Here is a 14586-nt window from a genome sequence, read left to right as displayed (position 1 = left end):
ATCTTTCGCTGAATCTTTTTCCTAAATGTTGTGGTCTTTAAATTGAACAAAAATTCATTATGGATTAAAAGAAGTAAAATATTGATAATTATTTTAAATATCAGTGCTTAGATTAAACTTATTTAAATATATACTAACGCTGCGTATTTCAGAAAAATATAATTATATATTATGAAAAAATTAATATGGAAAGTTTATCAAAAAACAAAAATTGTTAACCAAGCGATCGTTTTTATGATTCAGTTTCAATTTGCATCTTCCAAACAACATCTGCTCTTCTCATATTTGAATTAATAAAATTTTAAATAATGTTAATACCTGAACAACCTCATTTGAATTCGCGTGACATTTGGCCAATTTACAGTACAAGTTTGTTTTGAAAGTTTTGACTAAAAATGTATTTTAAAATATTTTGAAATTGTTTAAAATATATTAAAAAAGATAATTAAATGGCAAGTAAAGTGGTTATGTGTGCATGTCTACATTTATGCACTTCAATAACTTCCATCAATATATTTTGTAAGTTGCCAAATGCCAGAGAACACAAGACTGCAAACAAGCAACAAACAAACAAACAAATAAACAAACAAATATAAACACAAACAAACAAAACAAGTAATCAACATAACCAATCCCAACGCATCCAAAAAACAGTGAACCTGTTATAATTATCGTTCAAACTAAAATTCAAGAATAGCAACTAGACATAAATATCTCATGTGTGTGTGTGTGGTGTGTGTGTGTGCGCGCGCATGTGTGTGTTGTGTGTGTGTGATGATTGGATGATTGTTACAAAATGGTGACAACGTGAAACACACACGTACTTTTAAACCCTCATACCCGCGGTCAGATTAAAACTTAACGAGGTATTTGGAATTTGGGACCCTTTATAAGGCCCATAAGTTCAACATCATATTGTTATAATACCCGCTGTCGTAACCGATTTACGATGCGACGGGTTCAAATCTTCGATTGAATAAAATACTCCAAACAGTTATTAGTTATTAAACTTTATTTACAGAAGAAATCAACTAATCGTTTATTTCTAGCAAAGTCAAATTAACGCAACAATTAACTTTTAAATTGTTTAAAATCTATCGCTATGACAACGTCAACAAACAAATCAAATATCGCTTTAAATAATTCACCGAATCGCTATTCACGAAATCACAAAATCACGAATTTCACTAATCACGAATCTTCTTGCGACGTGCGCTTATATACTCTTCGCAAGCGTCGTTTCTAGATTCTTCCAGATGGTCCGATTCTAGCATACTCTACAATGCTCCAGTCACTAGAACATTCTAGAATACGCTAGAATCTAGTGCGTTCGGTAGCACGGTTATAACAATATATTTTTAATGCTACATTTATTATATTCTCAGTGATAATTAGACTGAAAATGCATAAAATTATTGCAAAGTAGAACTGAACATTATTATGATTTGTATTTCATTAACTACACAAACTTTTGCTTTATTTGTCACCTTATTAAACGAATATAAATGTTATTTTGATGAAGTAGTTTCCAGAAGATTTTGTAGTCTTCAGCGAGATTGTCGGGGACGTATTTAAAAATAGGGAGGCCCTCATTAAACATATCCTCAAGCATCTGTTGAAATTGGTGAACCAAATACTTTTTTAAAATCAGATAAATGTTAACATGATGAAATATTTTATTCAATTCAATTTTGGTTAACATTTTAAAATTTTTCGTTTTTACAACGATATTCTTTAAATTAATGTTATCGTCAAACAAGTTGCATCCCATGATGCTCCTTTTGTATTGACGTAGATACATCTTCCACCAACAAGAGTGAACTTACTGGGACAAGCATCTACAAGTTCACAAAATGCATTTTATTCGTTAAATAACTTCATCTTAACAAATTTGCATTGCGTTGAATACGTTATAGAATGTATATGTACATATCTGACCTTTGGTAATAACACCAACGAGGCCAACCAAAAGCAGAGAGTTTTTTTAGCTAATGGTTGAGAAAGATTCAAAAAGAAAAAATGTTCTTATATGAAAAATAAATAAAAACAAATGTAATTATTTAAGAAAGTTGCCAAGTTATGCTAACATTTCTAACCTTAAGTCGGGCTCAATAATAATTATATATTAACTTTTTAAAATATATACAATTGCTATGTTTTTCAAGAAAATCTTATTGTATATTAAATGAAACAATTAATTCGAATAGTTTTACAACTCACCATAGTGGAGGGCAATAAACAAAAAATCTGGTTGCAGCAAATCGGAAATATGACAAACTCAGATACCTTCACTGAAACTAAAAGTACTAAAACCGTACAAAACATTTACTCAGACACAAAAAATCCCAATTAAACGGAGTTTGCGCTGCACCACAATAGAAAATTTATTAAGAGTGCAAAAAAAATAAACCCGGCAAATACCGCCCGACCATTGTACTCCGGGGTCCTTCAAAAGGATGTTAAGGTTGTTTATGGAGCAAATAATGTTTGTGAACTGAGGGCAGCACCTAAGCCGGTTGAAAAATCTGTTTTATATCTTGGAAGAATGAGCCCAGATATAGATGATGTTCAGATATTAAATTATCTGAAAAAAATGGCATATCAGCAATTAAAATTTATACCGTAATTAATAAAAACATTGAAAATATTTTAGCGAAATCATTTAAAATAATTATTAAGAAAACCGATTATTCAAAAATTATTAGTGACCCCATGCTTTGGCCTGAGGGTACTGTCATCAGAGACTGGATTTTTAATCAGTCAGATTCACAAACCAATAGGTCTCAAAACAATAATCTCTTCAAGACAACAGATACAAATCCTAATGTCCTATTAACGAACAAAACGCCATCATCTAAGGAAGGTGTTGAACAAATTGTTCAGTCGGAAGACTTGAGTTCAGCTCAACAGCTGAATGACATAAGTGAACGTTTCGAAAAGATAGCTATTACAAATAATTAAAATGGCTGTCAAAAACATTAAACTACCTTTAAACTTTTATATTAATCGTTTTATGTACAACATTTTTCGGACATGAAGGGCGAACTATTTGATAATTTCCAAAGTTCATTCTATCAATGCAGCCGATTTGATGCAGACGAAATCAAAACGTCTTTGCCTATTGCACATCTGAGTCATAAACCTTCAAACACGTCATTTTAAATTTCGCCATGTTGCCAGCGTATATGCTTTCCCCTGTTTAATTTGTTACAATAATTAATTAATTAAATAATTTGTTACAATAATTATAGGAATTTATAAACAAAGATTCTGGCTTTTATTTAGAATTACATTAACTGTATAATTAATGTTTCAACAGAAATCATTATAGTTGTACGCGATACGGGCGAGCGCGCACACACACACACACACACATTAGTTTTTACCATTCCACAGCGATTTAAAAATAGTAAATTTTAAAAATATTTGGTTAAAAATATAATGAAAATATAAGATATAAAGTTTAAAAGTGTACAAATAAACATGTTGGTTGATGCTTATGATGTTATCTGTCATGCCTGTCTTAAAAAAATTAAGGAACAACAAGAAAAATATTGATCAAGAAAAATAAATAAAAATGGACCTTAATTAAAATTTTCTCGTTGTGGCGTTCCGTCTGCAGAAATGTTTGTAACCGTATTGTAATTCAGCAAACGGGGAATGTGAAACCGATTAAAACAATCTTGCAAAGATTATTCAATTGATGTTAATCTGTTCAAAAGTTATGTTTTGTAAATTTATTAGCACATATCTGATACAGGGATACAAATTGATTACCAGAGAAAAAGAGACACCATTTACCACATTTTTTCAAAAAATGAAAGAATAGTATTACGAGGACACAGATACTAGCTCTCCAATAAAATAAAAACGGCCGTCAAGCAAAGATTCTTCAGCAGGGGAGAGGCAAACATCTGGAACGATCTGAGTGATGAGAAGTCTTCGCGGAATCAATCAACAGTTTCAAGAAAGTTAGGATACCAGGACACTTATCTCGCAGCGGCTCTCGCACAGACTCCAATCTACTGAACCAATCTAAGGGAACATTTTTTTGGTCTGATGGTATATCATTTCAATTGGTTGAAAGGCTGATAATAAAGTCAAGTTTAAAGAACATCAAAATAATTTAATAGATCTTTTTCAAATTTTAAACATAATATAATTTTCATAATTTTCAAAAATTCGTCTGAAAAGTTGAAGGGTGCGACAACATAACACGACAATCTATATAATACTATTCTCCTGCTAGTAAAGCAACTTTGAGTGTCAGATGTGAACACATTATATGTTTGATTTTTCACTTTTGAACCAGCGCTAAATGAGGATACAAATTTCACGATAAATATTTACAAAAAAATCTCTCTTTTTATTAATTATTCTTGTTTTAATCATTTAAAAAACTTTTGTACAAACTACATTAATAACCAATAAACAAATTAATCAACCAACCAATCAACCAACCAACCAGCCAAACAATCATCACCATCATCCAATAATTACAAAAAAAAAACGTGGGAGCGTCGCGATCAGACATTGAATATCATCTGTGCTTAGCAACAAAGCAAACAACATAGCTCGTGGGTTAAATTTTTAGTAACCTTTTTAAAATGTTAACATTTTACGAATATGAATATGTTTTATTGGTTTCACACACACACATACACACACACACCACACACACACACACACACACACACACACGGTTGAGTAAACTATGAGATTTTATTGACATAAAATGTTAATTGTTGCAGTATGGATCAAGTAGGGTCTAATCATTCAACAATATGCAGAATGTTAAACTATTATAAAATAATTTAGCAATGAAAAAACATTCAGTCTGAAATAAAAATATTAAAAAGTTGAAGCACTCTAGATTTATTTGACCGTATGATGAATGAGTGTGTGGTACTATGTAAACATGTTAAATACTACGCGTTAAAACGTTGTAAATATTTTCACTGTCGGAATCCCATTGAAAACTACAAATAGCTGTTGTCTAACTGCTTGAAACATCATTAAGTTGAAATAGTTACAACGACGACCAAGAAGATGTTCAAGCTGGCTATGTTCTGTGCGATGTTGGCTGCTCTGCAGTTGGTCAGCGTTTTGGGTAAAGGTAGGTTACAGATTGTGTTTCATTGTTAATTGCTGTTGAAATTTACTTTGATTCCTAGATCATATTTTCTATTTATATACACTGGATAGCTATTGTCATCTTTGTGAAAACTTCATAGAGATTCACCGCAGAGCATTTATGAAACACAAATGAACAATATTGGTAAACTAAAGTAATTGAGAAATATTTTAAATCACAATTTTGTGTTTTATTTCAGAATGCTTCTACGAGGATCCAGGATACAAGATGCCCGATGGGATCGTTGATCTCATTCCCGGCGTAACAACCGCCGAGGGTTGTAAGAAATATTGTCGTGGCGTAGAAGGCTGCCGCGAAATTCAAGTCGTTGATGGAAACAAGTGCTTCATGAAGAAAATGGACGTTAACTTTGACTGGGACGATATGTTGAAGAACCAACCAAATGTGGTGTACTACTGGAATTGCGAAGAGGCTGATTATAAATAAAGAGAGACTCATTTTGTCTCTTTATTTTTAAATTCTAATTTGATTTTAGTTTGAATTTTAATTTTGGTTCAACTTTTATTATAAGTATGAATAAACAGAAGAAATGAATGGATAAATCTATTTTTCAAAAATTATGATTTGGTATTTTTCAAGCTGTTAAAATTTCCAACAAAAATATAATTGAAAAAAAGTAAAAAATTGAGATTGATTTTCTTGAAATTTCCCAGATAAAACATCCACACACACACACACACACATACACACACACACACACATACACACCATTCCATACACACTCACACACATCTATATATATTTGACAGATTTTCAGTGAGTATAAATATTCTAACAAATTTTAAAGTAATTGCACTTTCCAAAATATTGCGACATACATGTGTTTAATACTTTTTTTCAGATATATTTTTATTAACTTTGAAACATATCGTTTCAGATAACTTTGTTGTATCATTTATTTATTTAAGCCTATTTACTGACAGTCCACGTTGAATGTGGAGCGAGGACGAAGTATGAGATAACGTGTGTGGGGTTGTCGGAAACTTTCTATATTTATTCTTCGTCACAAAGCTGAGAACCTGGTACATGATGTCATGATGAAAAAGACGAAGCTAATGAAGATGCCAATTAAAATGAAGACGCCACAGAAGATGAAAAAAGAAAAAACAAAAAATTAAAGTGCCTTACTTGTTATTGAATAGTTTGGTTGAATATTTGACGGATTCTTACTAAAAACAGTTTCAAAGTAACAAAAGTTTGAATGAATTTCACTCGATGTATTCCCTTCAGATCCGCCACTGCCAGTGTCTGCCAAAATTATATCACGTTTTACTTATGGTTTGCGGACAACTCGCCCCCGACGAGAAAAGCGGAAGCTTTTTTACAAACGTCATATTAACGCTTTTCAATGTTAAATCGTAGCGAAACTCATGGTATATGGGTTTATGAGAAGCAGTCTATTTGAAAAAGACGGGTTTAGACCTACACGGTCCAGTGGTTAAAAATGAGACAAATCCACTCATGCCGCACAAGCTGGCCGTTTCAACTCACAACTTTTTATATTTATCCTTCGTCACAAAGCTGTGAACCTGGTACATAATGTCGTGATGAAAAAGACGTTTGTGGTGGGTTGTTTGTGTTGTGCAATTGATTTCATCTCATCTTCACTGTGTTTTGTGTTTCGCCGCACCCTCCGACACCACTCTAGTCTGTGTTTCGCTGTCATTATCGGGTACAAAGTTTTGTGTTTTACTGTGTGGCCTGGCGACTATAAAATTCAACCAGAAAAATTTCTTATTGGCGTTACTTAACCAAAAAAATTCGAATTCTTAATTTAAAACTAAGTTCAATTTTTCAACATTGCGACAATATGCTAACAATAAAAAAAAACAAATTATACAAAGACATTTAATCTGGTCATATAAAAAAGTAAATAGTCAAAAATTGGTAACCAAAATCTTGCTTGCAAACAATAAAAGAGGCAGCTTAAACAAATTTTTTAATTCATATTTGTTTAAAAAGGGAATTGTACAAAATGGTGATAAATTTCATTAGATGTCATTTTCTAATTTTTACCATCTTTTTGTGTTGATTGTGAAAAAAACAAACAACTCTTCAATTGTTTTTAAAAATGTTGTCATTGCAATATCTTCTTCTGCTGCATGTTCGTACACCCACTAAATTTGAAGAATGGTCATTAAAAATCACAAAAAGTGCATAAGAACTTAATTCCTTTAAACGTTTGCTGACAACACTTTTATGATATGTCATAACATAACAAACGAACCGAAACGAATCAAAACAACATTTTATTTTTAAAATTTATAAATTAATAAAATGGCAGTACGACCAATGACCATATTAGACTTCGTGTAAAAAGCCATCAGCACATACATACATGATTATGTTTTTAACTGGCAATTGCAAATTTTTGCGATTCAGCTGATTACTTCGCTGCGCTATGGCTATGGCACGTCGCCTCCACCCAAAACTTCAATTTATTTACTTATTTAATACTTATATTTTCATAACGTAAATCAGATGTTTGACGTATCAAATCAATCAATCATTGTATTAACCATTATTAACGTTCAGTTGTACGGCTTTACTTCGAAAGTTCTTCATAGAGTTCGTATATAAATTCGTACGTTCCTTTCTTCGTACTTTAGTTTTAGTATTTAACTGGCATTTATTTATTGTTATTGGCCGTAGGATTGTGTCGTTGAGTGTCAGCGCGAACTTCAAAAAACTGGCGTTAACAATCTCAACTTAGGCGAAACCTTTAGGTTCGCGATTTAGCAGTATTAGTAGTAGCAGTAGTGTAGTAGTAGCATCTAATTAATGGCCATTTTAGACTTCCTGTAAAAAGTCATAAAAGGTTTGCGATGTACTTATCGTCCAGAATTGTGGTTCTGCCGACGGCTCCGCCATTTTAAAATGCTCTCCAAATTCATACACACTGGTTCCGTAGTCGACGTTTCCAACCAAGATAAACCTTGCATCAAATTTTGACTATTTGGTTCCAGTTGGAGCAATTACATCATATTTTGTCGTAGCCACTTTGTTTAGAAGGTATGAAAAAATTCATTCACTCATAACAGTTTTCGAGATTATTTTATTAACAAGAAAAAACATGCGACTTGGAGCGTATAACATGATCCGGTAGATGCTTTTCATCTAACATCGTCTATCATTAATATTACTGATGAGTTTAAGCCAAACTGGAACCACCTAATCGCTCATTGTTACGATGGAGCCTCAGACGGCCGATTTAGGTTGTCTTTTCGCAGTTGCGGATTATGAGCAGTGCGGAAGTGGGCGGTTGCGGACGTGAACTTTGCGGATGCGAGTGGCTGCCGTTTATAAAAACTTTTCTGCTTGTCGACCACTAGAGAATTCGAAAAATAATATTTCATATGAAAAATTGTTTAAATTCTAGCTGATCGATTTGAAAGATTTTTGTTTAAACATTTCATAAATTAAATCGTACTTCCTAAGGCATTTAATTGGAAAGTTTTATTTGCACATAGTAAATAATCAAAGTTGTTTTTACATTCTTGGTTAGAACGAAACCCACGCCTTACGCAAAACGAACTGTTTCGCGTGTGTGACGCGGAGCAAGTCTTAGCAAAGTAATTCGATGAACGAAAGATTTTAAAATTTTTCTCGTTTTTTAAAAATTTTATTTCAACCAAATCGAAAACATATTGAAAAATTAAAATGTTTAAGATGAACAATACGCTTTGTAAAAAATAAAATATCGACTCAATCATGAAATACCATTGAAAATTTTAACAAGAGAAATGATACTACATTGCAGATGACAAAGACAGTAAATATTACAAGCAAAAATTGTAAAACATCAAAGTAATAATTCTATGGACTAAATTGTCCTATAAAAGTTTCAACCATTATTGAAGTAAATTATTGGATAACAATTTGACGCCTCTGTATAAGTAATTTGAAAAATTTTTCCACATTGCAAAGAGTTTCCTGTCGCTAGATTCTCTACAGAAAAATTCTAATATGAATGACCAACGTTCGATGTCGCAGAAAAAAGTAATCATCTTGCCTAAATTTACTAAAAAGGCACCAGGGCCCATCACCATCAATTTGCCTGAGAAACAACTGATGGTGGCAACCAAACAACAACCTACCGAACCGCAGGTGCTACCAGATCCTAGTGAGATGATTTTTCCGGAAGACTTGTTAAATCTTCCGGATTATTTGCTTGATGTTCCAGAAGATTTGTTGGATCACGTGGAAGATTTGTTAAATCTTCCAGAAGATTTGCAACATTTTCCAGAAGGTTTGCTACCTCTTCTTCCGAAAGATCTCCCAATTGATTTAAATGGTGAGAATAAAAAAGAAAAAACTAAGACAAAAAAGAAAGCGGAAGATATGATTCGCACAGATGAAAAAGAAAAAAAAAAGAAAAAAAATAAAGCGGAAGATATGATTCGCACAGATGAATTTTACCGTGAGGGTTACAGCGTTGAAATACTTAATGTTTTGGAACGAGAATTTAGCCAAAACCAATATATCAATCGCATTGATAGGGAGCGAATTGTAAATGAAACCAGCCTGACTAGTCGTCAGGTTAAGTACTGGTTTCAGAACCGTAGAGTGAGCGAAAAAAAACTGATGAGACGACGTTTATCCAAGTGAGAAACTACCAATCTTTGAAGAAAATATGTGCAGTGCATATTTCGGCTCCAGCAACCAACTTTACAACTGCAACAGGACCAAAACCAGCACCGTTAATTTTCTGAATGTTTTGTTAGATCTTCTTAATGAGGAGTAGGATCTTTACCGGATACCAAAATGATATAATTTATCGTCTATCGCAACAGTCCCGACCTTATGTAGTAATAAAGGTCAGGTATTGTTCAATACTTGTTGATGAAACCAGAGACGCATCCGAGAAGAAACAGCTCAGTTACTTCATGAGATATGTTGATAATAGCGTCATCAATGGAAAACCACTTGGAGCGTATAACATGCATCCGGTAGATGCTTTACAAAAAAGGCACCAGGGACCATTACCATCAATTTGCCAGAGAAACAACTGATGGTGGCAACGAAACAACAACATACAAAACTGCAGGAGCTACCAGATTCTAGTGAGATGATTTTTCCGGAAGACTTGTTAGATCTTACTGAGTCACATTTATTACTGAATCACATTAATTACTCAATCACATTAATTAATTAATGAAACACATTAACTACTAAATCACATTAATTACTGAATCATATTAATTACTCAATCACATTAATTACTACTAAATCACATTAATTACTGAATCACAATAATTACTGAAAACATCTAAAACATAAATATTATCGTCTTCATTGGATTTTATATTCTTAATAAGTTTGAAATTTTACAAATTGCACAAAATTCACGTTAGAGAAAGCATGGAAACAATAAATTTAACTATAACTACATGAAAGTGAATCTTCTTCATTTGGAATTTATATTCTCAATGTCAGAAACAAAAAAAAATTTACAAGTTGCACGAATTTTACGTTGAAAATGTATAGTTGCTATGAATATTGCCTCCGCTAAATATGATGTATGGGAGTGGGCCTGGGCAAACATTGTTTAATGTATGATTCAAACGAAAGAGATTTGGGGAAATTTTTCGCTTCAAGTATGAATGAAAAAAAAGATTTCAAATTTTAAAAAGTTTAATTATTAATTATTATAAGCAAGAGCTTCGACCATTTTGAACATGCGTCACAACTACAACAGAATTGGAAGCCCAGTTATTCCTAATTTTAGTAATGGCAGTTGTTTATAACTATTTCCAAAATTATTATTATCTAGAGCATCTCGATAACGGTGTTCATTATTTCAATTGAATTAAAAAATTAATATTGCCGTGAACGAGAAAATTTATGTCCTTGAATTTATTAATTTTCTTCATATTAATCCATAAAATAATATGCGTCGTTAGTAATTCGCTGTATTTCTATAATTTGTAAAATGACTTGTAATAATAAAAATAATTACTGTAATCATTAATTATAAATTAAAATTAATTGATCTACTAATAATTATTTACATTGTATAAAAAGCACAATATTAGCTAAAAAATGCCAATCTTGCTCCATCTGGAAGCCAAGGAAGATGAGTCTTGATATGCGCGTGTTTGTATGTGTTTGTGTGAGCGTGTGTGTGTGCGGTGTGTGTGTTAAAATCGTGTTTTTTATTCATTCGACGATGATATAAAGACATGGTTTTTCACAATTAATCTCGACTTTATTTTTCTAATCAGGTCTAGAAAGCAAAATTACAATGCATTATTCACGATTTCAAAAAAGAACGAGTAAACAAAATGTGACTTTCTCACTGCATCGGAGTGATAATGAAAAATTAAAAATCATTATATAATAATAAAAGTAAAATAAACAACAACAGCCCAGTACCAAACATTAACGTGTTACAATGGTTCAATCCCCTTAAGAAGTTCATAAATACCCCATTCAATAGCGGCCCCATCGTAGTAAATAGCAAATTCATCACAGTCCTGTACTTCATGGAAAGATTTCGCAATGTGTGGTTGCCTTTTTTCGAAAATCTCAATTTCTTTTTTCAAATAGTCAGCGTTATTTTGACTCTCAGCATCATCAGAGGACTCATCCAATTGGGATTTACAGGGGGAACCGTTGAGGAAATTGGTAACTTTTGTGCGATGTGTATCGTATGGACTGCCATCCTCATCACGTTTTCTTTTTTCGCCTCGATGTTTTTCATTTTTTGTCACTTCATATGGAACTGGTTGTTTATAGGAAGTCCTTTGGTAGTAATTAGATGATTGATTGTTATAGGATTGTTCGTTTTTACCTTTTGCCATATAACTTTCTTGAGAGCGTTTTCTTTTTGTTCCTTGTTTGTAGGAAGTCCTTTGGTAAAAATTAGAGGATTTTTCGTCTCGTGAATGTGTCGCATATTTTCCCCGGGAATCATGTCAATTTCTATTTACAGATGAATAGTAATAATCAGCCCGGTCGTCTTCTCTGTGACGTTCACTGGGTCGAGATTGATAACAATTAACTCTTCTTTTCGTTGTTCGAAAGTTGGATTTTCTTCCTTCATAATCAAAGTTACAGCAATCATAGTAAGGAGATCTTGATCGTCTTCGGCTGTATTCGTCGCTGGAGGAGGAATCGTAACGAGAGTGTCTTCGATTCTTCGATCTGGATCTTCTAATTTTTATCACTTTAATGTTTTATCTGATAATAAAGTTAGTAAGTTTCTTTTAAAGTGAACTAAAAAAGTAATTAATCATCTGATAGTGAAATCTACACAATTCATTGTAAAGTAGTAAATAAAAAATTCATTAATTGACGAGTCTTCATTGATCCTGACGGAGAAACTCAACTAATTAAATTCGCAATTAATATTGGTTTTTTGGTCTCGAACAGAAGGGCATTTGGCAATATTTTCAAAAATACAAAAAGAATTACATTTTTGTAAAATTATTGAAATATTTTGTTTAACATAATATTCATGTTACGTCATTAGAGTCGCCTGAATTTATAACGATTTTGGCATCAACAGTGTTAATAAAATACTGTGAAAAAAAAGAAGAAGAAGAATTGGCTGACATGCCGATTGAAATGGTAGCTAGATTAACCACACAATCTTGACAGGAAGAGTGATTTCATTATCCTCTCCTAATAAAATACAAACGGATCAACAAATAATGTGCACTAATAATTTATTGTAATAAAAGTTTAATTCACGAGTCTTCATTGATCCTAACGGAGAAACTCAACTAATTAAACTTCGCAATTAACCAATTAAAACCTTGGCAATAGACAATTTTTTTGGAGATGTCATGTTTGATTGGAGGGCTAATTTCTGATAATTTCTGATAATCTCAATAATATTGTGTCTTTTGTTTATTTTCCTATATTTATAAATTTAAATTTTCGTTTTTTTTATTTTTTTTTTATATTCTCTGTTAAAAATCCCTTTGTTTCGGTTCGTCTTCAATTTTGGTTTTTTATTATTTATTATATTTGTGTTTGTATTAACTAGACAGATTTTGTTGCTGATTCAATTTCCTGTTTGATTGCCACTGTAATGACTTTGTTAAAAATCTAATGAAGCTAACTCATTTAATTTTATAATGACAATTTGATTTTTATCTTAATCAGTTTTTAATTTTTAAGGGTTTATTTTTGTTACTTTTGATTTTTCGATTTTTATTTGGTTGGCAATGGGCTATGCCCGAGCTATTTCTAATAATAATAATAAAAATTTTTAATTAACTCGTTTGCCGACGGCTTAACACGTGACACCACCACAAAACTTAGTGATTAACAACTTTATTTTTTTTTAGCAAAAGGTTGCTCTATAACTTTTTTCTAGATTCTATTGGCCTTTTTGAATTTTACTGATTTTTATACAAATATTGCTCACAACGGGGGTCGTATGGCCCTCCCCGATTTCCCATAGATCCGCTACTGACTGCACATGATAATCATAATGATAATAATCATGATGAGGATGATGATAAAATATAATTGGCAGACAAATTGACAAAAATTGACAAAAAATTTAATTAATATCAATGTAAAAAATGCATATCAAGGAAAATAATCAGATGAAAGCAACAACATTAGTAATGACAGAAAAAATATAATAAAAAAATATAAAGTACAAATAAATAATAATGACATCATAGCTTTCTAAAAATCATGAAATTATAATGGTGACATCATCCTTCATATAGCGCATTATTGACAAAGGGTGAGAAGATCCACAAAGAAGGAAATGTTTCTTCAATATGGTCTGTAACGAGATCCCCCTCTTGACCTGTTGCTACCTCTGCTTCTGTAGGCTGGGTACTGTGGCTGTTGTTCCATGTATGAATCGAACCACATTGTTCAAAGTGTTTATTCAAACCCTTCAATGTAGCCCCATAGTCTACGTTGCCGACCCATATGGATCGTCCATCGACTTCAGATGTGGCTGATGTAATAGTTGGAGTGTTAATTATTTTGTTGAGAAGTTCAGATTCCTTAATTTCATCTTCCATCCTTTGGTTCCTTTCTTTCATTTTTTTCACCTGGGCATCTTCAGAATCGGTGCTTGCCTCTTTTGCACCTCCAACTGCAACATCCGTGAATTCACCATGTGCTTGTGAAGTCAACTCTAAACATCTAGCTGGCCCACTGTTAGCATGGTTATTTCCAAACTCTTTATCAGATGACATTTTTATCTTGGGAAATGTAGTAGTAGAAGCGATGAATGAAATTTATTTTTTAAATCTTTCGTACTTATAAAATCCACGATTCGTATTTGTTAATTTACAGAGTTGTTATCGGAGCACCGTAAATTAAGTTTTGATACATTACAACCTAACCTTCGCGTTATATACATTCGCAAACCAACTTTGCGTTTCTTTGTTGCTTTCTTTCTTTGCTATATCTGCTGCTTCACCACTTTGTTATTAACTTTGCATTATTTTATT

The 14586-nt window shown here is 32.3% G+C and overlaps 4 protein-coding genes across 4 annotated transcripts; 2 read left to right on the top strand and 2 right to left on the bottom strand.

Annotated features, from left to right (window-relative positions):
• Positions 1-5049: 5049 nt before the first annotated feature.
• On the top strand, positions 5050-5581 carry HELRODRAFT_182958 (hypothetical protein; the record flags this gene model as incomplete). The annotated part of the gene is made up of 2 exons (XM_009033676.1): positions 5050-5116; positions 5334-5581. The coding sequence occupies 2 exons, from the start codon at positions 5050-5052 to the stop codon at positions 5579-5581; spliced, it is 315 nt and encodes a 104-aa protein (XP_009031924.1).
• A 3969-nt stretch (positions 5582-9550) lies between these two features.
• On the top strand, positions 9551-9763 carry HELRODRAFT_91189 (hypothetical protein; the record flags this gene model as incomplete). The annotated part of the gene is made up of 1 exon (XM_009033675.1): positions 9551-9763. One exon carries the CDS (start codon positions 9551-9553, stop codon positions 9761-9763), a length of 213 nt encoding a protein of 70 aa, XP_009031923.1.
• Positions 9764-11544: 1781 nt separating this feature from the next.
• Positions 11545-12947, bottom strand: HELRODRAFT_182956 (hypothetical protein; the record flags this gene model as incomplete). Its single annotated transcript, XM_009033674.1, has 3 exons — positions 11545-11899; positions 11949-12007; positions 12915-12947. The coding sequence occupies 3 exons, from the start codon at positions 12945-12947 to the stop codon at positions 11545-11547; spliced, it is 447 nt and encodes a 148-aa protein (XP_009031922.1).
• Positions 12948-13830: 883 nt separating this feature from the next.
• On the bottom strand, positions 13831-14328 carry HELRODRAFT_182955 (hypothetical protein; the record flags this gene model as incomplete). Its single annotated transcript, XM_009033673.1, has 1 exon — positions 13831-14328. The coding sequence occupies one exon, from the start codon at positions 14326-14328 to the stop codon at positions 13831-13833; it is 498 nt and encodes a 165-aa protein (XP_009031921.1).
• Between the last annotated feature and the right edge of the window lie 258 nt (positions 14329-14586).

This window comes from Helobdella robusta, assembly GCF_000326865.2.
Source record: "Helobdella robusta unplaced genomic scaffold HELROscaffold_96, whole genome shotgun sequence".
NCBI lineage: Eukaryota > Metazoa > Annelida > Clitellata > Rhynchobdellida > Glossiphoniidae > Helobdella > Helobdella robusta.
The sequence above is the reverse complement of the archived record's forward strand: the minus strand, read 5'-3'. Positions and strand labels throughout refer to the sequence as shown.